Below are 27,301 nucleotides of genomic sequence, written 5' to 3'. Positions count from 1 at the left end.
TATGTATAACAAATACATCAAAAGACCTGGGTTCAAGTCACAAGCTCTTCCCCTTACTCACTGTTTAATCTTGGACAAGTCACCTAATTGAAATCCTATATCGAGCATTTACCGTATACTTCTCTAGACAATACATACGCTTCTCTTTGATATCACAAATTAACTTACTACATGCTATCTTATTTAACTCCCCTCAAAATGCTGTGAGACAGGTAGCTTGATTATCCTCCTTTTCCAGATGAGGAAACCGAGACTCAGAGAAGTTGAGTGACTTCTCAAGGTCATAAAGCTTGAACTGGGACTTGAACCGAACACCCAGGCCAAAGGCCCACAGATTTGATCATTAGACTCAATTTGCCTAAAAGAGTCTTGAGTTTCTCATGTGTGAAATGGAAATCACAATAAAGAATCTCTCAAGACTTTTACAATAATTAAAAGACAATATTGTATAAAGGGATCATTATTACTGTTATAGTTTTTGCTGTCCTAGTTTCTCATAATCCCCAATTAAAAACCAGGAGAGCTCTTTTATTTGCAACTATTCCTTTGTTCTCTAAACACAATCTCCACTATACTGACTTCCCAATGTTCATTCCTTCCCATTTGTTTACTTGTGTCAGTGACAGTGCCCACCACTTTTTGTAATTTCAATAACTGTGTAACTCTTTTCTCGTGCTCCAGGCTTCCTTACCTTGATATAACCTTCTCATACTACCTCATTAATATACAAAAATACAATATTCCTATTATCATGTGTCATTCTTTATTGCTTAGCAGACGAAGACATCCCAATAGCATCCTCCTGGTATTTGAGACGCTGGGTCTCTTGGTCCTATATTATCCATTCAAACCCATTTCTCAGTAGCATCTAATGGAATTGGAAGGAAAAACTTGTTTACTGGATGTTTGTTATGTGCAAGGCAATGCTGACATTTGGTGGAAAAGAGTAGCTTAGGCACAGGCCTCATGAAGTAAAGACCAGAGACACAAATAAATACATGCATAGTAAATTACAATTATATAAAGAAGGGGTGGGTAGGGGTGCAAACTAAACTAGTACAGAGGTTCAGGGAAAATTGCCTGAGGCAAAATAAGACAATTCACCTTATATCCCCAACACCATGAACGTGGTTCATTCCCTTCCTTCCCTTGAAAAATGTCCCATTCTTCTCCATGTAAATCCAACTATCCTGTTAGTTTTCCTCGGGATGCAGTTTAAGTCCTCTCACAATATTAAGTTTTGCTAGCTTCTCTAGCCACCAAGGATTGTATTCAAAAAGAAAATCAGTGCATCTGCAGTTCTTTCTTCCTTATCAAAGTTGACTAATAGATTATGGGTTTTAGGGTCAGGTATGGTATAGCGTGCCCTGGCAACTTGATTATTGATGTTTTTATCTAAAACGCCTGGGTGCTTCACCTTTAGATTCCACATAATGCTATGATAAATGAGTGTTTGTTTAATGAATAGCCGAGTGTTCAGTGGGTGTGCACATCTAGGTGTCTAGAAATCTATGCAACAAAAGTAGGGATCAGAAACACGGCTCTAATATCTTAAGCAACCTTCCTAATGCTTAAGATTAACCTAATCCCACTCTTGTTCATTTGCTTTAGGTTTTATTTGAGCTAAAATTTGATACTCTCTTTGCATTAACACTGGAGAAAAACTGCTTATTGTTCTGGAGGTTTGGCTACATTACCAAATGTTAACACAGGATTCATAATAACCCAAAACCGAACCCGCCTATGAGATTCACTCCTCCCTGTCATTTGCCTTCCGGATTATATATTTAATGCCAAATTTCCACAAAAAGCTAAAGATAAATCAACAAAATAAAGACCTTAAATCTTGGCTCTTGGCATGCCTCCGAAAGAAATGTGCTCTATGTAACAGAGTTCTGTCGCTTTGTTTTTGTTTTTTTCTACTTTTCAGAGCTCTGCTTAGCATGCAATCTTAAACACGGCTAATTAAAGCTAACAGGATTCAGTGGAGGTGAGTGAAGTTTTCAAAGCAGATTAGGTTCAATTTTGGTACAAAACTCTGCCGGAATAAATAATGTTAGTAGTTGTGTAGAAAGGTGTGTGAGACCTTAGGGATGTCAAGGATTCATTTGCTTCCTTTTGTCTACAGGTTAAATGTCAAGGCATAACGGTATTCACATGAGAGAAATTCCAGCTGAGCCACTGTTATCGCTCCTCTTTTCCACTCCCACTCTCAAAGGGACTATATTCAAAATAATGATGCAATGATATAAAGTTCATTCGCCACAGAATCCAGGTAGGTGGTCACTGGATTGTAAGCTGCTCAAAACACAGAAACTCCACATTTTCTATATTTTTGATATCTAGCTTCTATACTTTAAACACAGTATCTTTTCAGTGAATATGACAAAACAAAAACCTGCACAAGAGGCAAGCATTTTGGCCTGTCTTTCATGGTTTTCTCCTGACTTGTAAGTAAATTTGAACAGATTTCTTCATAGCTCCAGTCTTCACGTACTGTTGTACGAAGTCTGTTCACATGTTCAACAAATATTTGTTGGGTGACTATTAAGTGCCAGGCAATGTTCCAGAGAGTGGTTCTGTTAGCTATGCCAACAGCAAGGTGAGTGTTTCTAACAGAGATGAATGATTCTGTTTGACAGAGAGCATGGAGAGTAGAAAGAGGATTTGAGTAGTAAGACCAAATTAAATCTTGGCTTCAACACTCACTTAGTGAGATCTGAGGCTAAAACCTCTGAAAACAAATATCTTCATCTCTAAAATGCTAATAGTTCAAAAAATATTTAACCGATGCCTCCATGCGCAGACAGTGTGCTGGTGCTAGAAATGCAGTATGGCCCCAAGCAGATAAGGGCTCTGCCGTGGTCGGACTGAACATTTCAAGCATATTCAGCGCACAACGTTACTGTACTAGTGACTCTTGTGTGGTGCAATCAGTCTGTGTGGTGGTTTTAAAATGTGCCCACAGAATGTTTAACACTTTTTCCTTCTAAACGTAGAACCTAATTCTCTTGCCCTTGAATATGGGTGCACTTTTGGTGCCTTGTTTCTAATGAAGAGAATGTGGTCGAAGTACTGCTCTGAGGCTTCTGAGGCTAGGTCGTAAAAAGGAGAGCTTCTGCCTATTGTCTCTTGGATTACTTGGTCTGGGGAAGCTCCCAGCCATGTCATGAAAACACTAAAACAACCTGTGGAGAGAAGCCACCCACTTGGTACCTCAACTGGTACCAACCAACTTGCTAGCCATGTGAGTAATCCACCTTTGAATTGATCTGCCAGCTATCACATGAGGTCAACTCCAGCCAAAAGTTTTCTGCAACCTCATGAGAGACCTTAAGCCAAAACTGCACGGTTAAGCCACTCCCGAAGTTTAGACCCATAGGAACTGGAGTCGCTGCCACTAAGTTTGGGGAGGCAATTTCTTACAGATCAATAGATAACTGATTTAGCCTATGATAGAAACATTTGGGTGAAGACAAAGAATTACGGTGGAAGATCATTTCAAGCTTCCCTTAGTTTATCTCCCATGTTGGAAAAAGAAAAATTAAATAATTCTTCACAGCCTTCTAGAGTTTCTTTGACTACAGGAGAAAATCCAAACTCCTAGATCTAGTGTTGAAAGCCTCACACCAGAGACACAACTTGGTCTGTCCCATGCTCCAGCACTGACACTCGACGTTGGCTGAACCGGTCTGCCTACCCTCAGCCAGCTGTTGATCATGACCTTCTTCACTCTTGAAGGGCATATCTCTTCATGTTGCATATTCAGCATATCCATTTGTTTTCCTTTCAAGCTTAATTTGAGTCCTGGGGTAATTCTTGATTACGCTAATGCACAGCAATCCCTTCCTTTTTTAAAGCTTCCAGTAGTTTTTATTGCCAATGCTACTTATTAATACTTATTTTCCTATATATCTACACTATTACATGTCGCTACTAATTAATCAATACATAGTTGAGTTCCTGCTACGTGCAAAGCACTGTGCCAAGAGCTAGGTTTAACACTTTTACTTTAGCTACATTTAACTTTTTTTTAAATCTACTATAGCATATAACTTTTATGTGTGTGGAATGTGCGTATGTGTGTATTTTACCCCAGAGTTAGGTTGTAAGCAAGTTGAGAACAGAACACAGACCTATTCTTCTCAGCTGTAGGCACATTTTGTAGAATATGAATCTCCAGAAGCATCTTTATACCATTTTCATACATGGTAGTAATTTCAAAATAATGAAACCATATTTGACATTTTTCTCATTCTCCCAATATTTATGAATCTAGAAGTACAGTGATACTGTGTTAGAGTGTTGAAGTGAACTGGGTTCCCCTGGCCATGAAACTAAATCATGAAATCCACTTGGACAAACACATGTGCATAGGAAAGTCCAGGAAATTATGAACACTTCCTTCCTTCATCACTAACCTCCGAGTGGAGGCATTCTCTTCAACTGTCCTGAAGATGTGATCTTCAATATAAGACATAAAAAAGAGTGTGGGGGGGCGCCTGGGTGGCGCAGTCGGTTAAGTGTCCGACTTCAGCCAGGTCACGATCTCGCGGTCCGTGAGTTCGAGCCCCGCGTCGGGCTCTGGGCTGATGGCTCAGAGCCTGGAGCCTGTTTCCGATTCTGTGTCTCCCTCTCTCTCTGCCCCTCCCCTGTTCATGCTCTGTCTCTCTCTGTTCCAAAAAATAAATAAACGTTGAAAAAAAATTTAAAAAAAAAAAAAAAAAAAAAAAAGAGTGTGGGATTTCTAGCATCCTGGGGATTACAGCGAGAGATAAAATGTTAAAATGAAGCAGGGAACCCTAGCAAATTTTTCCCTGATACTATTCAGAGAATTAAATCCATTCCTTGGTTGGCTTTCACAGTAGTAAGCTAGTAAAAATGCAATTGATTTAAAATATAACTGAAAAGATAACTGAAAAGAAAGGAAAATGTAGCTCTCAAACTTTCAGTTGCATAAGAATCACCACCTGGTCTGTCTGGTCCTCACTGCCCCATGCACCACAGCACCTCATCATTTCAGCATCCCTCATCATCACCATCACCTTCTCCACCACCACCCCCAGATGCCCATGTAAAAAAGCCCAGGGTATTTTACATCTTTCAGTAGCATATTTATATGATTTAGATTAAGGTAGACTGGTTGAGTGTATCTGTTTATAAATCACTAAGATAGACAAGATAAGGAAAAATACCAGTAATATTGTGAGATTCTCATATTATTTTCTCTTCAGTTACCTGTATTTTTACTCCCCAAATTTGTCTGAAGTTGTATTAATTTCATTTGGACAGTATGAAATTCAAGAGTTATAGTTGTGCATTGAAAGCTTCCCTATTATGAAGAATAATTCTCTATTCTTTAAAGAAATCTGGATTTAAAAATCTGGAAAGAAAGTGAAGGATTGAAGGAGAGGGTGTTAAAAAGTGGTCGGGCGGGGGGGCGGGGGACATAGCCAGCTGTGACAGGTCTACAGACATTGTAGCCCCATAACATTTCCAGGGCAATCAAGAGATCATGAAAAGGAAAACTGAAGTCGAAGTCTTAAAACCAGAACTCTGTGCCCAATCCAATCACTAGCTTCTATGAAATCATCTCCATGCTGCTGTGGAAGTTCCTTCTAAAACATTATCTGAGCCCAATGTTCGCATTTTGGTTGTATGTAGGTGTGTGTGTGTGTGTGCATAGAAAATGGCCTGAAAAAATTGTACACTGAAATGTTAACAATACTTATCTTTACACAGCAAGATTATGCAGGACTTCTGCTTTTTACAATATGCATACTTCTATTACATTATTTAATTTTTAAATAATAAGCATGTATTTCTATGGTCAAAAGAAAAAATAAATATGTTAAAACAAGGCTAATTTACTAAAAAGTTTCAATGGCTTCTCATCCTCTCCAAAATAAAGTTCAGTACATTTGGTATTGATCAGATAGCCTCACCTCCCCACCTGCAACAAAAAACCTCCTTTTCCAGACAAAACAAACTGCAAATTCCTGGCACATCTAACTCTGTCATGTCCTCTGTCTCCACTCACATTGGTCTTTGTCCATTAGAAATGCAAAGACACTACTTGTCTAGCTGCCAAACGCTTCCTCATTCTTTAAGACTCATGCTAAGACATAGGACTTCCTTGTGAAGCCCTTCCTGATATCCCAGGCAGTGCTATGGGAGCCAACTGGAGCCCAAGGTAAAACAAAAGTCAGTAATATTGAGCCTGACTTTATCTAAAATATTAACATTTGATTCATCATAGAATTTTTAAAATTAATCTTTATATTTTAGAATATTATATTGAAATATGATTGATCGTAATTACTGGGGTTTTGCTAACCCTTCAAAGTTTGCATTGCACTCGCATTGCCATAGACCCAGCCCTGATCCCAGGTAAAGTTGTCTGGACTCATTTTCTCTGCTGCTTTGCTCTTGAGCCTACCTCCACTGTGGAATTTATCACGTCGCATATTTACTACAGATTCTGACATACTTATTAACCTCCTAGAAACTTGACTGTTCTGAGGGTTCATGGCTTTTTTGATCAGTGCAGACATAACAGGTACCCTTTAAATCTATGATAGAGGCAAGGATAAATGTGCAACCACGATCAAGTCTTAAATTTTTGAGCCTCAGTTTTCTTCTCTGTCAAATAATATACTAGATTATCTCAGTGAGATTCAATGATTGATATTATATCATATACCTATATAATATTACAAGTAATGTAAAACAAAATATCAGGGTGCCTGAGTGGCTCAGTCGGTCAAGCATCTGACTTTGACTCAGGTCATGATCTCACAGTTCATGGGTTCGAGACCCATGTCAGGCTCTGTGCTGACAGCTCAGATCCTGGAGCCTGCTTTGGATTTTCTGTTTCCCTCTCTCTGTGCCCCTCCCCCACTTGTGCTCTGTCTCTCAAAAATGAATAAACATTAAAAGAAATTAAAACGAAAAACAAAAAAGCATAATATCTAACACTAATATAGCTCATACTATGTGCCAGACACTTATCTAAGTATTTAACAAGTATTAACTCATTTAATTTCTACAACAACTCTGTGAGGTGGCTGCTATTATTAACTTCAATATACAGATGTGGAAACCGAGGCTCAGAGAACCAAGAGACCTATCCAAGGCTTGTGTTTGAATCCAGGCAGTTTGAATATGGAGTTTGTGCTCTAAGTCCTTGTTCTGCCTCTCACAGTAATACTAATTTTACATATAAATATAAATGTGTAAATATATAACCAAAACAAAGATTTCATTTTTCTTAATGTGAATGGTCATTCTAATTTTATTCCACAGTGAAATTCCAACGGACTCAAGACCAGTGACTATCAGATGCTGTGGCATTTCTTCCATGAGGGCTGGCTGCTCTACTCTAAAAATATACACTGGTTCATTTATGAAAGCAAAGGACACAATGTGACCTACAAAGAGAATGAGAAAAGTTGAATGGTGAGAATAGCATAAAATGACAACAGTTTGCTAAGCCAGGGTTCCTGGGAGATGCTTAGAAGAATACTGAACAGTCACTTGGGAAAGCCCACGGTCAGCCAACCATGAAGCCAGGCCCTCACCTCTTCTAAGTATCACATGTGAGCCTCAGTCTGGGCTCGTTGCTCTTGGATAAATGAAGGAGAATGGGTTGAAATTACTTTGTTAACTCTATCTCTTAGCTTTAAGGGTATACTGGAAACATCCACTGATACTGGGGACCTTAGCAAGTGACATTACTGTACTTGTGAGGATTTTATAAGTAATCAATTATTTATCTTTATTTGTCATATAGACTTGAATATTAGAGCTCCTTACCTGAGAGTAACAGGAGCCCCTCTGCTCTTTATGAAGGGAAGGAAATAAAGAAAGAGTGAAAAAGAGAGGGCGTGGCCCCCAGAGACAATGTCAGTGAGGCAGTCATTTCTGGGAAGCTTATAAGGTAAATCATCAAAAGTAGGCATGATGCAGAATGGACAGGAGAAAAAAAAAATAATAAGACCCCCAGACAAGAAATCTTCCATTGTGCAATCAATAGCTATTCTTTACTCTTTATTTTCCTACTTGTTCAATTAAGTTTTATTGTATTTTAAGATATTCCCAGCTCTCTGATGCAACTCTGTGTACTAAGCCTTAGTTGAGCATTAGTTGAGAAATCCTTTTGTCATGTTATCTGGCATTAGGGTGTGCCCATGGCATTGCGTGAGAGAATTTCAAATCAGGTTTGGGGGAGATGGGTAACTACCAGCAGGAGCTGTAGCCAGCCCTGTGTATGAGTGTGCAGGGGCCATGTTCACACTACCTTCTTCCTGCTGGTTCCCTACAGCCCGGTCGGCACAGGGTGCTTGGGGATGCAGTCACCGTCTTGGTTTCCCTGAGTTTCACAGAATTTATCTCCATGTTGCCATCTAAAGGGTCAATAATGTTTCCCAATGTTCGCTACTGATTCGCTGATGGAAGAAGTAAATGATGGGGCTTTGGCTGTGAAATTCAAACACTGCTCTAATGTTTTCTGGAACTTAAGCAAGAAGCAGACTATAAATGTCTCCCACACAAAAATATTATGTACACATTCACATGAACTCTCAGGTATTTGTGAGGGAAATTCCCAGGTGGATCTACCTGGGGAGGAGTGAGAGAGCTTTAAGTCCCTTTTCTTGTCCCAATATTAGCATTATAGACATTTTTTTAATGTTTGTTTGTTTATTTTGAGAGAGAGAGAGAAAACAAAAGTGAGCAGGGGAGAGGCAGAGAAAGAGGGAGAGAGAATCCCAAACAGGCTCCATGCTGTCAGCCACTCAGGCACCCCTCCCAAAATTAGCATTATAGATATTTCTGATAGCACAGTCAGATTTACCTGAAGTAAAAACCAAACCAAAAGCAAGCTAACTTCTTGTCCTTTACCTATCTCAGATGCACAATGAGCTTTATTTCCATGCATCTCTAGGTGAATTTGATAATCCAATCCCCCATATCTTTCAAACTGCACTACATTCTAAATGATACATTCCATTCTTATTTTGTTCCCTGTGGTAGGAATCATACTGTATCTGATATTAGTATGATGCCTTGGCATGATTTCTGCTATTAATGTACTATTAGTCTAATGAGTGAGCCAAGATTAAAGCATAAAGCACTCAAAAACCACTATTAGCCCACACATCCACAAGAGAGATAGAAAGGAGAAATAATTGGAGTTTGGGTGATCAGGGAAGGCAAAAGGGTAAGCCTTAGATAAGAGCTTGTCTTTTAATAGATGAGGAGGAGGGGACAGGAGCATGCATGTCCACATGGGAATGAGCATGCGATGTGTGGAAGACATCTGGACACTGCCTCTTTAGGTAAAGGCCTCATACTGCAGAACGCAGTGAACTGAAAGTTGAAGGAATCCTGATCATGAACATCTTGAAAGTAGGATAAAGGGGAGTTGAAACTTAGTAGACCCAAAGAACATTTTAAGGGATTATCTGATGATAAACTATGGGAAGAATTAGAGGTTGGGCTTCCAGAGTGCTCCCCCATCCCACCCCCAAAATAAAAACCTAATGAAGAAATACAGGCACAAAACAATGAGATCTCGAAGCAAGGCACTGCAGGAGGGATGGAAAGGATGGGGTAACTCCAGGACACATTTCACAAGACAGATTCTGGCTCATGGTTATGGGAGGTGAAGGAAAGGGAGGAGGCATGGATGAGTCAGACGTTTCTAACCTGAGAGACTTCCTGGTGCTGCTGGCACACATGACAATGGAGAACTTGGATGGGGCAAGACCTGGCAGGAGATGAATGGTGCGGGGTTCTGAGCTTCCCAGAACAAAACCTACATTAATTTTGAGCCAATCAAAATAGAACAGGAAACGATTTACTATGGGTGCCTCAACTACTGCAGCTGAATCATGGGAAATCCATTCCCCAGAATGGAATCCGGTCCTCATGTGTTTGCCATCTCTCCCATGGAAACACGCCATGCGCAAAGTCGGAAGCAAAAGCAGGGCCAGAAAAAGCTTGGCTCCTCTGACTTTCACAACCTTTCCCGGTAAGAGGCCTCATAGGCCTATTCAACATGAAACCACACAATAGTTTCCTCTTAACAGTTCAGGTGCTGTAGGTATAGCAACACGCATGGACCACGCAAACCACCAATTAATCAATAATTTCAATCTTCCTTCTCACATTTTTTTCTTGGAGCTGCTAACAAGTAGAAAAATCAATTGAGTTCACTTTTATAGCCATGTTCGATCTTTGGCAGTGCTAACAGGTGGTATGAGGAAGAAAAAGGAGATGCTGTAAAACTCAGATGAGCCGGATCTTAGGATTGCCATTGTTGGCAGTCGCGACCTGAACAAAACTACTACCGTATCTGCAGGGAAAACTGTGTTTAAAATCCAGCTTTGGGCACAAAGCATCCATGTGAATATGGGTAAGTTACTTAACATTTTTGTGCCTCAACTTTGTCATCTTTAAAGTTGGGACAATCCTATCACATAGTTTATAGAGCTGATGTATTAACTGAGGAAATAGATGCAAAGTACTTAGCAAAGTGTCTGACACACAGTAAAGTGTTCAATAAATTTGCACCCCTATTAATATTTTTATTGCAACCCTGAAGACAAAAGGTATGCTTTGGAGGCCAAAAGTCATGCTGGGAATGGCAATCTTGCATTTACCAAAGTGATGGAGTCACATCCAGACGGGCAAAATTCAGTATAACCCTGTGCTAGCACAAATTTAGATATAATTCAATTAGCAGTTGGCTCCTGCCTTCCCCTGGGTCATTTGCAGATGTGAGATGGGCTGAATTTCTTCTCTTCTGAGGAGGCAGGGGTATTAGGAAGTGATGGCTCCAGGACACTTGCAGTTTAATCCAAGCTATGGTCATACTTACACAGTATAATTTCCATTGTGCTTTTAGTGGTATTTTCAACTGCTTGAAAAATACTGTTTTTCATTAACTTCATAGAAATGTGGCTCCTTACTTGGCAAGACTGCAATTTTTGGAGACCACTTATCTCATTATGCCAGGGTTTTTTCTGTTCTTGAAAAGTAGTCAGTTCCACAGTAATTAGGAACTGCTTGCCTGCACTTCATGGGTATGTGCATGTTAAAAGGAGACAAAGATAGCTCGCTGTACATTATAGCTGGGCTTAGTCTAAATGCATTTTGGAGGGTTTGTTTTGTTTGCCTCTGCTCCTAAGCATGGTGTTTCAGCTTTAAAGTTTGTCTCCTGACAAGTTACTGCGTGTACAGATTATAAAAGCTTGGAGCTATTTCAAATGTGGCGCCTCAGCCCATTCTTCTCTATGCAAACAAGAAGCATCCTGGCCTGTCTGCCAGGCTTGGGATGCTTTCCTTACCTGGGACTTATTATTTGCAGAAGCTAGTTACCTAAGCTATTGATGGCAACACAGGAGGGTGTAAGTGAAAGCAGACAATGCCAAAAGTAAGTATTTTGCTCAGGACGGGTACCCTCCATGGCAGACACTGCAGCAGCTACCTAACTCACCCAAGTCCAGACTTACACAGATGCCCATCAGTCAAGAAAACTATGGAGGGAGCCCTTTGATTCACTAATTACATTTGTTCTGAATGATGTATCAGTCCTACACACATGCCCAGCTATTCTGAGCAGAATGTGCCCACGGGATGACAACTCCTGTTCTCACCACAGCTGAGTTTCAACTGGGGTGTAGCCTGGAGTTTCTTCTTCATTTCTCTGTTGCTCAATTAGCACTGAAGCAGTCACTGTAGCCCGGAAAGGATTTTTAACTCTGTTAAACAGGACGTGATTTCCATGATACTACAATCACTACAGTGATTCATGCAGAGGCAGAATTCTCCACTGAATACTAACATTTAGGATAACTGATTCATATATCGGAATGCACCTCCCCCCCATATTTCTTGATTTCATTTTCTTGATAGACGCAGAGAAGGGGTGCTTAGATTCCAAATTTCTAACTTTTAGTCTACTTTTATGAAACCTAAGTAATGCAACATTATTTAGAAACGAGTACAGTACTGACTCCTCGATGTAAGAAATGTGAGTTCATACGCTTAAAACCAGAGTCCAGGGCCAGACTTCCTGGGTTCATCAAATCTTGACACCACCACTTTTGAACTGTGCAATCTTGGCCAGGTTACTTAATCTCTCTGTTGCACTGGTTGGCTGCACTGGGAATTGAATAACACTGCCATTACCTCCCCAAACGTCTGGCACATAGTATGAGATCAAGAAATATTTATTTTTATTAGTTATTATTATGAACTCACTTTAATCTTTCAGTATGATAGATATGAGAAACAAAGAAAAACAATAATAATTGCTTTAAAAAAAGAATAAAAATGCCTGAATCCAAACTTTCACTTTGAAGTTTTCCCTCTATACCACAAGACAGGGAATAAAGTAACTACATCTATACTAGTTTTAGTTTCTCTAACTTGCTGTACAGATAGCACCTCTAGTTATAAATTATATTTTATATTCTATTGACTATAGGATGAGTTGAAATTCTGGACACAAAGTTTTGTCCAAAGGTATTATGGCTCTATGTATAAGATGGCAAAATATGAGACAAATCTCATGGACAAAGTATAAGTAAAGGTAGTTTCCAAAACCTTTCCCTCCTATTCCACATGATCAAACTTTCGCAAATTACAATCGCCCAGGTTGCCCAGTGTTCTCTTCTGTAAAGTGAGAGGGTACCTTCCTTCTAATAGTTCTCATAAAGTTCTAATAAAAACAATAAACTATTTTTTAGACTGAATTTTATAAGTTCTGAGAGACTAGCAAAAATACTTCCACTGAACTCTCCTATAATTCTGTTCTCTCCTACCCACAAACATAAAGACAATCACCTCATAACTAATTATTATTAGTGTATGATCATAAGTCTATAGTAAAACGTGGTTATTTGTCTCTCTTTGGATAGTGTGTTTTTGCAGACCCTTTAAAAAATTAGGTCTCTGAGATACCTGTCACGTGATTTTTTTCAAGGTCCCCCCCGCCCATAATTTAGTGAAACTATAAGAGCTCTCCAAGATTTTTTCCATGAATCTCTAAATCCTATCAGGTAGCACCAATTAAGACTACTCACTCACACACCTTATATTTGTCTTGTAAATTTTGTAAGAGAAACTTATTATATAGCTTAAAACTCCTTATAAACAAGAAATTAATAGAAATAAGTTGTTGAAAGAAGCTAATAAACTTTTATCACTATCATTCATGAATTGATAATTAGCATCTTAAACCAGAATAGTTCAAAGAGTATTTGTCCTTATGTGCTGAATGCATTATTTCTGAACTCCATGCTACCTAAAATAGGCAAGAATACATAAATTTCAAGAGTATACAATGGACTAAATCTATTATAAAGAACTAATATACACATGACGTGAAGAGAACAAAATTATGCTGCTTTTATAAACAACCTAATAAAATATCAACAACTCTACATAATAATTTGAGCAAAAGTCCTTTAGAAATGGTAAGTTGCTATTCAAATGCAAGGAATTATTCATTCCAGTATCAAGAGTTTAAATGCTTTACACTAATTTAATTGATATTCTCTTTTGAATTATTCTATTGTGTATGAATCAAGTAGATTCCATGATGGCTATCATCTTACTTCTTAAGACTGAGTGACTGAAAAACACTTATTTTTAAGAGTCACCAGCTCATTATTCTCTTTACAAATAATTCAGCATACTATTCTTTTATATAGTAAATTACCAAGATTTATCTGAAATACAATCAGATTTATAGAAATTTAGTCTATGAGAAGCTTTTTAGGAGATGGCTGCTCTGTGAAACATGATGTATCTCACTTAACCTTTACTCCTCTACCAACAAAACTGGCTTCAGGGTTTAAGAACAAAAGCAAAGGGGCGCCTGGGTGGCTCAGTTGGTTAAGCGTCCGACTTCAGCTCAGGTCACAATCTCACAGTCCGTGAGTTCGAGCCCCGCGTTGGGCTCTGGGCTGATGGCTCAGAGCCTGGAGCCTGCTTCCGATTCTGTGTCTTCCTCTCTCTCTGCCCCTCCCCCATTCATGCTCTGTCTCTCTCTGTCTCAAAAATAAATAAACGTTAAAAAAAAATTAAAAAAAAAAAAGAACAAAAGCAAAAACAGGGGTGCCTGGGTGGCTTAGTCGGTTAAGCGCCCGTCTTCAGCTCAGGTCATGATCTCATGTTTCACGAGCTCTCTGCTGTCAGTCTAGAGCCTGGGGCCTGCTTTGGATTCTGTCTCTCCCTCTTTCTCTGCCCCTCCCTCGCTCATGCTCTCTCTCCCTCTCTCTGTCTCTCAAAAATAAATAAAAACATTTTAAAAATTTTTTAAAAAAAGAATGAAAGCAAAAACACTGGTTAGATCATCAGGGTTCTCATCTTCCTCCCCTCCCCCACCCAGTTCTGAGGACTTTTCTGTGTCTTTCCTGAATCTCCATTCTGGATCCAAAAGAAAATAATGGCCTGAGTTGGGCACCGTGCCCATTTTATAACTTGATGATCACTAAAAATAGCTGGAATAGCACTAATTGGAAAGCAATGTTCTTTTAAATTAAATGTGTTGATGCATTTGCACCACTCATATCAGTCCTGAGGAGAGATAAGAGATTTTTACAGTACCCTGGATTTCATTTGTTCAGTTCATCAGATACCGGTCTATGGTTTTTGTGACAATATAAAAGTAAAGGATGATCTAGCTTGAGACTGATACTTGTTTGTGTCGTACAAACCATGGTGAGATTTATGAGGTGAACAATAAATGAGTCAAAATTTTATAAAAATTAATTTTATAAAAATTAAAATGCATTCTGGCTTCTACATGCTTCATAGTTTTTTAGATAAGTATTATAGGCTCACCCTTCTAACCAGTTAAAAAAGCTGGAGAAAAAAACAGGCTAAGTATTTATACAAATACTACCAGGTAGAAATACTATTAAAACAAATTTAGAAGAAAACACTCCATAGTATCAAAATAAATTTTAACTGTAATCCAAAAATTAGGGAAACAAATTTACTTACAAGTTGGTTTTGCTCTTGGAGGAAATTTGGTCCGGGTAATAGCCAAAATTATGAAGATAATGACTGGCCATAAAATCAAGACAAGTGTCCAAAGCTGCAAAATAATAATAGGAAAAAATGTTAATTACACTGCTGAACCAAAACTTGACAAGAAGTACAACATATTATAAACTTCCAACACAAATCAGATATTTGCTTGTAAATGTTATTAATAAGAAAGGAAAGAGAGATTTTTAAAAGTGCAAGAGATCTCGAAATGAACACAAGAATGCCTTTTCCAGGCTTAAAACCTTAAAATGAGCTTCTGAAGCCTCCTTTCCAGTCAGTCATCTCTCATGACTGTCCCAAGAGTGATGATCTTAAAATTCAAATCTGAGCAGTAATTTCTCTGCTTAAAAATCTTTTCATTGCTTGTTGGATAAGGTTCAACATTCTAAATAGGGCATACAAAATCCCAAATAATTTCAACCTAGGCTTATCTTACCACTTCCAATGTCAACATTCTATGGCCAGCCATAAAGATTAGTGTGACACTGGATAATGGCTCAATAAACAGTAAATGAATGAATGAATAAGTAAGTCAATGAGTAAACAGGAACTTAAAGTACTATGCAAGCCCCCTATACCACTATAAATAGTATCTTGTGTCTGCTTTTATCATAGAACTTATACTCTTACTACCTATCTATCTACCTACCTACCTACCTACCTACCTACCTACCTACTTACCTGTATATATATATATTTTGCTTGGCTTACAATAAATTGGTGATTCTTTTATGGCAGGAACAATGTCTTATTCGTTTCTGAATTTCCACTGGTATAAAACAGATGCTCAATAAATGTAATTATTTAATCAAAATTTCTATTAGGGAATTTCATTGTAAGACACTTCAGGAGTGGCTTTTCTCCTCACATACACATGATTCAGTTCATAAGATGTGAACTACTTAGTGTTACATACATAAAAAACTGGTTCCAGACCAGTAACACGTATACTCAAGAACATCAACTGTGATTATGCAAACAGTTACACTGCTCAAACGAAACTGTACAGAACAAACTGTGCCTATACTTAATAAAGTTTAAATTGGACTTTAAATTAAAGTTTTTATCTGGTTATGCAGACTTGTTACCATTTCTCCCCAACTTGCCACAGCTTCAGAGATAATTTCTGACAAATCTCGGACTACTGCCTGGGCTCTTCAAATATCCAAAACAATCAAGACCCATTAAATTACTGATCCTTAAGTAATTATGAAAATCTCCATTGTGTGTCTATAGCACTGCTGTCCTTGCTGAGAGGCCTGTCACCAACTTCTTAAACTGCAGGTTTAAAGGCAAGTTTTTAGCAAATGGAAGAAAGCAGATATAAGAAATCCTAGGGTACTTGGTTTAATCACAGCTGAAAAGCTCCCAGTCTAAACAGCTTAATCTGTAGCAGTGCCTCTCAAGCATTAATGTGCACACCAAATCACCTATGAATCGTGTATACATGTAGATTCAGATGCAGCAGATCTGAGATGGGGCGGAAATCCTGCATTTCTAACAAGCTGCAGATGTGTGATGCTGAGGCTGCTATCCATGAACCATACTTGGAGGAGAACAGTTCTAAATGTATGCCATCTTACCTAACTAGCAAGATTGTTTATAAAGTCCTAGATTATTTTTGTTGGAGAGTTCCTTTGACATCATCTAGCGGATAGAATTCAGGACATTTGTAAACTTGGATAGGAAAAAAAAAAGATTACATTTGTACTTTCTCTACCTTTTAAATGAAATTTAGCATTTCCCTTAATGATTAACAGAGACAACGAACCACAATGTTATTAGATGTGCTTGTGACTTTGTCACAAATAAAATCCACAGATATTTTTAAATCACTTTAGTGTTGCTGTTGCAGATATCTCAAAGTTCTGTTCCTACTCATGGTGACATTAAAAATTACGGTAGTTATGGGGTCACTTTGTTTATTTATTTTGTTTGCTTATTGCTATACCAAAGAAACACATACTACCATTATCATAAATTTGCTTTTTAATCCCTTAATAACTGAATTTCAATATAACTGGTTTTATTGGTAATTCTATTTATTTTATTGACTTAAAAGCATTATTCTTAGGAGGGCCATAGGCTTTACCAGGCTGCCAAAGACATCCATGGCACAGCAGAGGCTGAGAAGCCTTGGTCTGATCCAACTTTCTTTCTTGTTCTCTGAGGTGCAGAAGGTTAGCACATCATTATCCATTAATTTACTCAAAGTCACATACCCAGTTGGGGAGTAGAACAGGGGGTAAGGATCTGAATATCAAGATACTTAGGCTAGATTTTTTTTTAAACAGCATCTTAATCTGAGGAACAATAATGCCTTACAGAAAGTATACCAGAAAAATATGAATGCTATAGAAAAATATTAAGAGTTATTCTAGCCTAGTCTCAGATACATTAAAAAATTAGAGTCTGTTCTTCAAAGACTTAGATACAAGTACCATTTTTATTCTATTTGACTTATTTCAAATGTTGACTATAAAGAGTTAGGATTAAAAATGTTAATGTTTGTGGATTTCTTGGTTTTATACTTGAGGCCACGGTTATTCTTTTTAAAAAAAAAAGATTCATCTCAGTAGGTTCAGCGCCTCATAGTTACTTTTAGGAGCATCTATTCATTTTCTATAGCAACCTCATGAGAATTCAGTGAGTAACGGAGACCAAGTGAACCAGCACAAATGTATATTCACATTCAAATAGGGGCATATATCATGGGATATCTTTAAATTCTCTTTTGATTGATCTAATTAAATGTTTCCATGAGGATGTTTTGATAAATTTTGAAATTAATTTTAGACACAATTTAAATCCAGACAAAACTATAATCTAGATCAGAATAGTTTAAGACAATTTGGACTCCATTATAGGTAAGAACTAAAGCAAGCCCATAAATAATCCATTATCATAAGATTTCCCCCAGGATCTCAGGTCAGAGAGGTTTGGAGAACATTTCTGTTTACTGCATTTTAGAAGGATAATAAACACAAAGCCCTCCACACTGTGATCTTGGGAATGTTAAGGTTGACAAGTTAATCACAAAAGCAAGAAATAAACAAAATTTAAATTTTCACAGCAGCAGGATTGCTCCCGACACCATTCTAAATATTATCATAAACAACCTAGAAGCAAATGCAGTGTCAAGGATCCAAATACTAAACCAATGAGCCATGATTCATTTTTGTTTATTTGGAGAAAGGACTGGTATATTGATTTTACACATATAGATATTAGGCCCACTCAAAAACTAAAGGAAAAGCAGTTTTTAAAAGGTTCATTTTTTTCTAACATTTTTTTTTTTTTTTTTTTAAATTTTTTTTTTTCAACGTTTATTTATTTTTGGGACAGAGAGAGACAGAGCATGAACGGGGGAGGGGCAGAGAGAGAGGGAGACACAGAATCAGAAACAGGCTCCAGGCTCCGAGCCATCAGCCCAGAGCCTGATGCGGGGCTCGAACTCACGGACCGTGAGATCGTGACCTGGCTGAAGTCGGACGCTTAACCGACTGCGCCACCCAGGCGCCCCTCTAACATTTTAATTATCTCACATTTGCCTCTTTACCTCATTTGCGTTCCACCCCCTACCCTGCGTTCTTGACCTCCAAAGGCATATGCACCCTGAGTAGTTTAAAATTCCTTAGTGGGCTGTGGCATGTGTCTCTTTTTATTTCTCCAGGGCTTACTTTCCACTGATTTGTCCCATTCTGTTCTCTTTCTCTTCCCTTTCCCTTCCTGAACAATTCAGTGCCTAAAAATCCTTTTGGTGAGGCCAGGATGTCTAGTCCACACTAGTACTGAGCGTAACACAGTGAAGAAGGTGGATCCCTAGCAAGGTGTAGAGAAATGCACAGTGCAGCAGTCAGACCTGGGAGGTCAGAACCCAAGTAGCATAAGGAAGGTGTTTTTTCAGGGCAAGAAACAGGTGATTAGTTTCACACAGGGAAGTTGACCAAAAAAGTAAATGCATTACCCACAAGAGGGGCCAGGTTTCTCATTATCCATCAAGGGAATTTTAACATGAAAAAAGAAGAAAAGAGAATGCTATAGCGTTGGGTTAAAATTAAAGATACAGGTATGAATTCCTGGTTTCCAAAATGCATAAAGAGACATAAAACAGAGCTACAAATGTGTGGGTATAACTTCTTTGGTTATTTTTTTCTGGTTTCACAAACTGTTTCTGCCTTATCATGTAGTTTCTCTGTCCCAACCCTGGAAATATCCATTCTCCCAAGAAACCCTAGCTTCTTTTAGTAGGCATCTGAGAGCTAGGTGTACTCATTGCTATTAGAATATCACTGTTTTCATGCCTATAGACACAGTGATAGGTATACGATAGGTAGGTAGGTAGGTAGGTAGGTAGGTAAATCAATTGATCAATAAGATACACTGCTTAGAGAATGTTGAAAATGATGGACACATCAATAGAACCAGCCTATCACAAATTCGAGCATGAAATTTGACCCATTGGCAACATTAAAAAAACATTATGACAATAAAAGATTATATCTAACTGAATAAACTGGAATTCTGAGTCTATGTAGGTATAAATAAATACATAAGCAAACAAATAGATAAACTGAAAGTTTAATGAGGTATAGTCTCAAAAGAATTTCTCCACAAAATGGGACAAATTGACATCATACACCTCCTGATGTGAGGCAATGGTGCAAGAACACAGCATCACTTGTGTAGTGTTCCTGTCAAAGATAAATAACTAGAGCCTAAAAATAAGGAAATAACAGATACTCTACAAAACAACTAGTCTTAAATGTTCAAAATGTGTCAGGGTCATGAATGTCAAGGAAAGACTAACAAACTGTTACAGACTGAGGGATTCCAGAGACATGAAAACTAGATTCAGAACGTGATTCTGAACTGGAATCTTTTGTTATAAAAGACATGGTTGGGACAACTGATGAAGCTTGAATTGTGTCCAAAAATTTGATGGTGATATTGGGTCATGAGGTGAATGTCTTTCTTTGTAAAACAGGCACACTGAAGTATCCAAGGTGATGGGGCATCACTCTCTACTGACTCTAGAAAGAATATTATTTATACTATTTTTGCAACTTTTCTTTACATTTGAAATTTTTTCAATTCAAAAATTAGAAATTATTTTAAAAATAATTCTTTTTAAAAATCGAGAGGCTGGCACAAGAACAGACACTCAGATCAATGGAACAGAATAGAGAACCCAGAAATGGACCCACAAATGTATGGCCAACTAATCTTTGACAAAGCAGGAAAGAATATCCAACGGAATAAAGACAGTCTCTTCAGCAAATGGTGTTGGTAAGACTGGACAGCTACATGCAGAAGAATGAGCCTGGACCACTTTCTTACACCAGACACAAAAATAAATCCAAAATGGGTGAAAGACCTAAATGTAAGACAGGAAGCCATCAAAATCCTCGAGGAGAAAGCAGGCAAAAACCTCTTTGATCTTGGCCGCAGCAACTTGTAACTCAACACGTCTCCAGAGGCAAGGGAAACAAAAGCAAAAATGAACTACTGGGACCTCATCAAAATAAAAAGCTTCTGCACAGTGAAAGAAACAATCAGCAAAACTAAAAGGCAACTGACAAAATGGGAAAAGATATTTGCAAATGACATATAAGATAAAGGGTTAGTATCCAAAATCTATAAAAAACTTATCAAACTCAACACCCAAAAAACAAAGAATCCAGTGAAAAAATGGGCAAAAGACATGAATAGACACTTCTCCAAAGAAGGCATCCAGATGGCCAAACGACACATGAAACAATGCTCAACATAACTCATCATCAGGGAAATACAAATCAAAACCACAATGAGATACCACCTGACACCTGTCAGAATGGCTCACATTAACAACTCAGGCAACAACAGATGTTGGCAAGGATGCAGAGAAAGAGGATCTCTTTTGCGTTGTTGGTGCAATGCAAGCTAGTGCAGCCACCCCAGAAAACAGTATGGCGGTTCCTCAAAAAACTAAAAATAGAATCACCCTATGACCCAGCAATTGCACTACTAGGCATCTATCCACAGAATACAGGTGTGCTCTTTCGAAGGGACACATGCACCCCAATGTTTATAGCAGCACTATCAACAATAGCCAAAGTACGGAAAGAGCCCAAATGTCCATCAATGGATGAATGGATAAAGAAAATGTGGTATATATATATATATATATATATATATATATATATATATATACATACACATACACATAATGGAGTATTACTTGGCAATCAAAAAGAATGAAATCTTGCCATTTGCAACTACAGATGGAACTGGAGGGTATTATGCTAAGTGAAATTAGTCAGAGAAAGACAAAAATCATATGAATTCACTCATATGAGGACTTTAAAAGACAAAACAGATGAACATAAGGAAAGGGAAACAAAAATAATATAAAAACAGGGAGGGGGACAAAACAGAAGAGACTCAAAAATATGGAGAATAAACTGAGGGTTACTGGAGGGGTTGTGGGAGGGGGGATGGGCTAAATGGTTAAGGGACACTAAGGAATCTACTCCTGAAATCATTGTTGCACTATATGCTAACTAATTTGGATGTAAATCTTGAAAAATAAAAAATAAAATTAAATAAATAAATAAAGACTGTATGTTTTTATATTTCTTGAGCAAGTACCCAGGAGTAGACTTGTTGGATTATATAGTAAATGTATGTTTACCTTGTAATAAATTACCAAATTATTTTTCCAAAAAAAAAATCGAGAGGCAATTTTTAAATGATAGCACAAGAGAAGAAATGAGAGTCAAGAAAAGAGATAAAAACAAACATATTGCATATCCAGGAATGCTATCCTAGGTGGTAAGGTTTAGGAAATTAATGGTGATGGCAGGATACATTTCAATGACCTTGAGGTCAGCAAAGTCATCTACTCAAAACTTCAAGTTTAAATCTTAAGAAGTTTCCAGAATTAACCAAATATTAGTTCACTCCAAAAATTTCATTTAGAGCTGATCTGTAGCACCTGTTAACTAATTTGCATTACCTAGTAACATTAGTCTCTGCATTTGCTAAGAACCATTGTTTCAAATCTTTGAAAACTTCTCAAATCTAATTTTTTGAAAAATCTGAGCAAAGCACATAATTTCAACGTTAGGTAATTCATACGGCATTACTTTGTCAGAACCTTTCATTCTAATTACTGCTAGTCCATCTGATTCTACTTGTAACCACCAGTTTTATTACTCTTAAAAATCACTTTCACTCAATGTAAATAAGAAAATAAGATACCAATGAATTTTAAATTATTAAGTGTTACCATATATTTAAAATTTTGAGGACTTCTACTACTATTTGAATACTTTTAAATGGAGCATTCATGCTCTAGTCTTCATCCCAAATGTCACCATCCCTTACTGTCTTATGCTTGGCCACTCCACATAATCATATTACTTGTCTTTCCTGCATAGACTTGCACTAGAGTGGTTTGAAGTTCATTATGTCCAAAATGAATGACACTGAATGTCAGCACAATTTCCAAACTGCAATGGGGATTCTTTTGCCTACCTCTGAAAAATCAATAAAAATAAAATGTTTCAGATGAAGATTCTCTATTCTTGGTCACGGAATCATGGTCTTGGAGAGTCTTACATTCATAATACAATAAAAAATTATCGGGGCGCCTGGGTGGCTCAGTCGGTTAAGCTTCTGACTTCAGCTCAGGTCATGATCTCCCGGTTTGTGAGTTCGAGCTCCACGTCAGGCTCTGTGCTGACAGCTCTGAGCCTGGAGCCTGCTTCAGATTCTGTGTCTCTTTCTCTCTCTGCCCTTCCCCCACTTGTGCTCTGTCTCTATCAAAAATAAATAAATGTAAAAAATTTTTTTAATAAAAAATAAAAATAAATAAATAAAAGAAAGATAAGGCAAGGGGAGTAGAGTCTAAAACCTAAAAGATGAAAAAGGGTCAGACAGAAGAGAGGATATGTGTGTTGGATGGAATGTGAAAAAGAAGTGGGAGTCTTTCAAGCAGAGGAAACATATGGGTAGAGACCCACAGATGGGAAAGAGGGTGGAATATTCCAGGAAAAGAAATAAGTCCAGAATGACTGGTACATGAAAAGTTAGGGAAAACATCTTTGCCATATGGTTATCCAGCATCCACTTGAGTGCTTCTAGTGACTAGAAGTTCACTATTTCAAGAAACTTCATTATTGGACAACTCACATTGCCTCATGTGTTTGTTTGTTTGTTTGTTTGTTTGTTTTTGCTCATATCAAGGCGGTATCTTCATTCCCACATCTGACACTCATTCATCTTAGTTTGGCCTCTTCTTCCACATGAGAATTCTCCAAGTATTTGAAGAGAGACAAAGTCCCCTCTCCTCCTGGGTACCAATGCCAGTTCCCTCAACAATTCTCTGTTAAATATGATTTCAAAATATCCTCCCTGGGATAAATTCTCGGCAAGTGGTCTTATAATTAATATCAATTCAATATAGTATTCCAAATAAATAATAGTTAATAATATTTATTGACTGCTTAGATTATGCAAGATACTATGTTAAACACTTAATGTGCATTATCTAATTTAATATAATCACCCCATTTCCTCTTGCATATGGGAAATCAGAATCTTAAAGAGATTAAATAAACCTTCATTCCTTAAGCCACTAAATGGTAGAGCTGGTGTCTGAACGCAGGGAGCCTGGGTTCCGCACCTGCAGAGTTAAGCATTAAGCTGTGTAGCCAAAGCACTATAGGATATATTACTAGTTCTCTTTGATCACAATACCATAATTTTTATCAGTTCAGTGTATAAGAGCATTGAAAATCATTTAAAGGTTTTCCTGTAACCTAAAACCATAACTTTTTTATTACAAACGTGCAAGTAAAAATTGCCCAACCTTCCATGTATAAAGTACACTGTTCCTTCCTTCCGTTTCCATTCTTTTACTTTTGCATTGTTCCAGGGATGACTGTTACTTGGTAACAAGAAGATTCCACAGTTCACATTCTGAAGTAAGAGGTTGGTATTTTAGATCTGGAATAAACCTTAGTTCCACCCCCAAAACAAGCAAATACAAGTGGCAAAGCTCTCAGTTAACTAGGCTTTCTGCTACTGGGCTTTTCTGCCATCTATGGAAATGACTCATCTAAAAACTGGGATCAAGTACATCTTCTGAAATTATCATACATTTTGGAGATTATCATACATTTTGGAGATCGGTAAATCTTCTATGATGCATATTAAAACAACAGTTTTTTTATTGGACTTTAAGCTAATTTATTTCTATATTCCTCTCTTTTCTAAAACGTCTTTATCTCATTTGCTCTTCATTGACAGACTAAACTAACAAAATGGGCATGCCTGCTACATAACAGGCACCAATATAAACAGGTAGATCTAAATTTTCTTTGAACAATTAAAAGGGATTAAAGGAATAAATGATACAGACCCAGAAAAGGAAAAAGGGCCTACAATATTTGGTCAGGTTGTTGCCTGAATTGTTCAGGACCTAGTTCATTTTAATCAGATTTATAACTAAATTTGACATGACAGCTTAACCCTAAATTGCTTTAATCAAACAATTATTTTAATATACAGACCAACCTGCTCCAAAATTTTGAAGCGGGGACTTTCTCTCTCTCTAGACACTGTGAGGGGAGGTCATATGAGCAAGGTGAGGATTGGGAAGGAGTGTCAAACTTGATCCAAAGTGTTAGAAATCAATCAAGTTGTGGGAATGTCTGTGACAGAAAAACTAGTTCTATCACCAACTGAGCTAAAGTGTGATCCACTAGCCAAACAGTTAGGTTAAAATAAACAGCTCAAAGTAATTCTCTTTCTTCCATACTAAATCTGGAATTAGATTCCACTTCTGTAGAGATCTGAAATCATTCCTTGATATGGCTACCTAAAACTCCTCTTCTTAATGAAAGATAATTCTGATCTTGCACTATCTAGTCTTTCATGCTGCAGCCTCTACTGTCCCAGGACTCAGTTTCCTATCATCAACTAGCATCTCATTAGGTGAGCCTCCCTGTTGCTAACCATCTCCAGTGGAATCTTCATTTTTGCATTATTTCTAGAGTTAAATTACAAGCCCAGCAGGATAGCAACTGCATCTAATTGATTTTCTCTATTACCTAACATTTCCGTTGGTGCTTAGTGTATTTTTTTCATACTCCTTTAGCTTGCTTTTTCTTTTTTCTTCTTCTTTGGCCATATAATTGAGAATTGATGTAACCACTAATATTAAAAAAAAAAAAAAGAACAACAGTAGTATCTAAGGCCTCGTTAGCAATTATGATTTCTTCATTGGTGGGCCGAACTCTGAGTAGGGATCAGAGCATGTTGGAAAAAGAAACTCAACTCAGTGACAGTAGAGATGCAGCAAGAGGTAGGGAAAGAATAGATCCATTTTGGGGGGAAATCTGACTTTGAGTCCTTAAACTTTCTGTGTGACCCTGGACAAGTCCCTTGAGCATTCTGGGGCCCTGTATAATTAAAGCAATTAGATAATCCCAAATTTTCCAGAATTTCACTAGTCGATTGTATTAAAAAGAGAGAAATATTTACTCTAAGGACAATTTTGACGGATATCATCTCCAAAATTAAAGATCTTGCCTTCCCTTTTTTTGTAGCCAAACTCAACAGTTAGCTTATCCCAATGTCCTTCTATTAGACTATATAGTTGTTTGAAATTCTTTTCTCACTTACTATTCTAGAATGTATCTTTATAATATATTTCCTAAGTAATCCCCACTCTAATATTTTTACTGTATATTGGTTTTTTTCCCCTTATATGTCATTTGTTTCTCCATTAATAGATTCCTAACTCCTTCCTTACAGACTATCCTTCCCACCATCTTGCTTTGCGATAGAATCTCTTGAAAACAAAGTGGAAGAGGATGTCTTGGTAGTGATTATTCTTTAACATTCACTAAAGACTATACATTTCCAGTGTCACACAGCTTCATTTCTATTGTCTATCATATTCAGAAAGATTACAATGGGAGAAATAAAAATGCTTGTATTTTAAATAAGTGTTTGATGGATTAAGTCCAGTCCCTACATAAAGACTATGTCCTCTATTCAAATTTATATACCTCTTTTTTTTCACATTCTCTTTTAATTTGTTTATATTTTCCCTTTTCACAATTTCTTTTTTCATTTCACCTCCTAGCTTTCCAACCTCTTGTTTTTCTCATCCTTCCCTGTTAACACTACCACAGGTGTATCCTTTCTACCTGTGTCCTCAAGTCTTCTTTCTAAGACAGGAGATAGGGCCGGCCCTAGCCAAACTATGAAGAAAGAAATGTAACTTTCTTTGCCCTCTCACTCTCTTTTTCGAATGGACTCTTCTCCTTTTGGCACCACCATTTTCTAAAGGTCTCTTGTGTCCCTCTAATTGGAGGTAATGGATTCAAGTAGGCCTTCTGTATTCCCCCAAATTAAGAATCATTTTTTTTTAACATTTATCTATTTTTGAGAGACAGAGAAAGACAGAGCCTGAGTGGGGGAGGGGCAGAAAGAGAGGGAGATACAGAATCTGAAGCAAGTTCCAGGCTCTGAGCTGTCAGCACAGAGCCCAACACGGGGCTCAAACTTGTGGACTGCGAGATCATGACCTGAGCTGAAGTCAGACACTCAACCGACTTAGCCACCCAGGTGCCCCATAACTATTTCTGATTTCATTTCCTGCAACCAACACTTATCTGTCCTGGGTCTCAAGGTAGACTTAATCCTCTGACGTCCCCAAATGAACTAATAGATCACGTATTCTCTTTCCTTAAGCAAAATTATAATTACCAGGGGCTTTTTAGGGATTTTTGACTGCATAGGAATAATACAAGGTATCATGGTGAAAATGTTTTAGCATGCCTGAATTCCATCTCCTTTAAATATGCCATATCCAGCAGAAATTGACTAAAATGGAGAGAAACTCTAAAGTAGAAAATTGATATACCAGCTACTTTACAGATAAGGAAAGAACTTATTAAAGTTTCTAAAGATAAAATTTCTCAATGAAAAAGAAGAAAGTATTCACCCGAGGGTTGGGTTTCTTTCTTTCCCTTTTTTTTTTTTTTTTTTTAATTTTTAGGTAAAATGGAGTTGTAAGGAAAATATACAACCTCAGCATTCAGTTTATCAGCAATAACAGATATAAGTTTTCAGTTCTTCTATGCTTTTATTTTTAACTATGGAGTTTCATCACTTAAAACTTTACTGTATATAAATTTCTTCTTCTCTCCCACAATCCCTTTTCCTAGATTTCCTTCCA

General features: G+C 37.6%; 1 protein-coding gene across 1 annotated transcript in view; it reads right to left on the bottom strand.

Moving 5' to 3' along the window:
• ABCA12 (ATP binding cassette subfamily A member 12) overlaps positions 1-27,301 on the bottom strand; it is a 176,646-nt gene that overhangs the window by 147,598 nt on the left and 1,747 nt on the right. The window contains exon 2 of the mRNA XM_047871551.1: positions 15,019-15,112. Coding sequence (XP_047727507.1) covers positions 15,019-15,112 — 94 coding nt within the window. The remainder of the gene's footprint in view (positions 1-15,018; positions 15,113-27,301) is intronic.

The sequence above is a fragment of the Prionailurus viverrinus genome, chromosome C1, assembly GCF_022837055.1.
Source record: "Prionailurus viverrinus isolate Anna chromosome C1, UM_Priviv_1.0, whole genome shotgun sequence".
Lineage (NCBI taxonomy): Eukaryota > Metazoa > Chordata > Mammalia > Carnivora > Felidae > Prionailurus > Prionailurus viverrinus.
The sequence above is the reverse complement of the archived record's forward strand: the minus strand, read 5'-3'. Positions and strand labels throughout refer to the sequence as shown.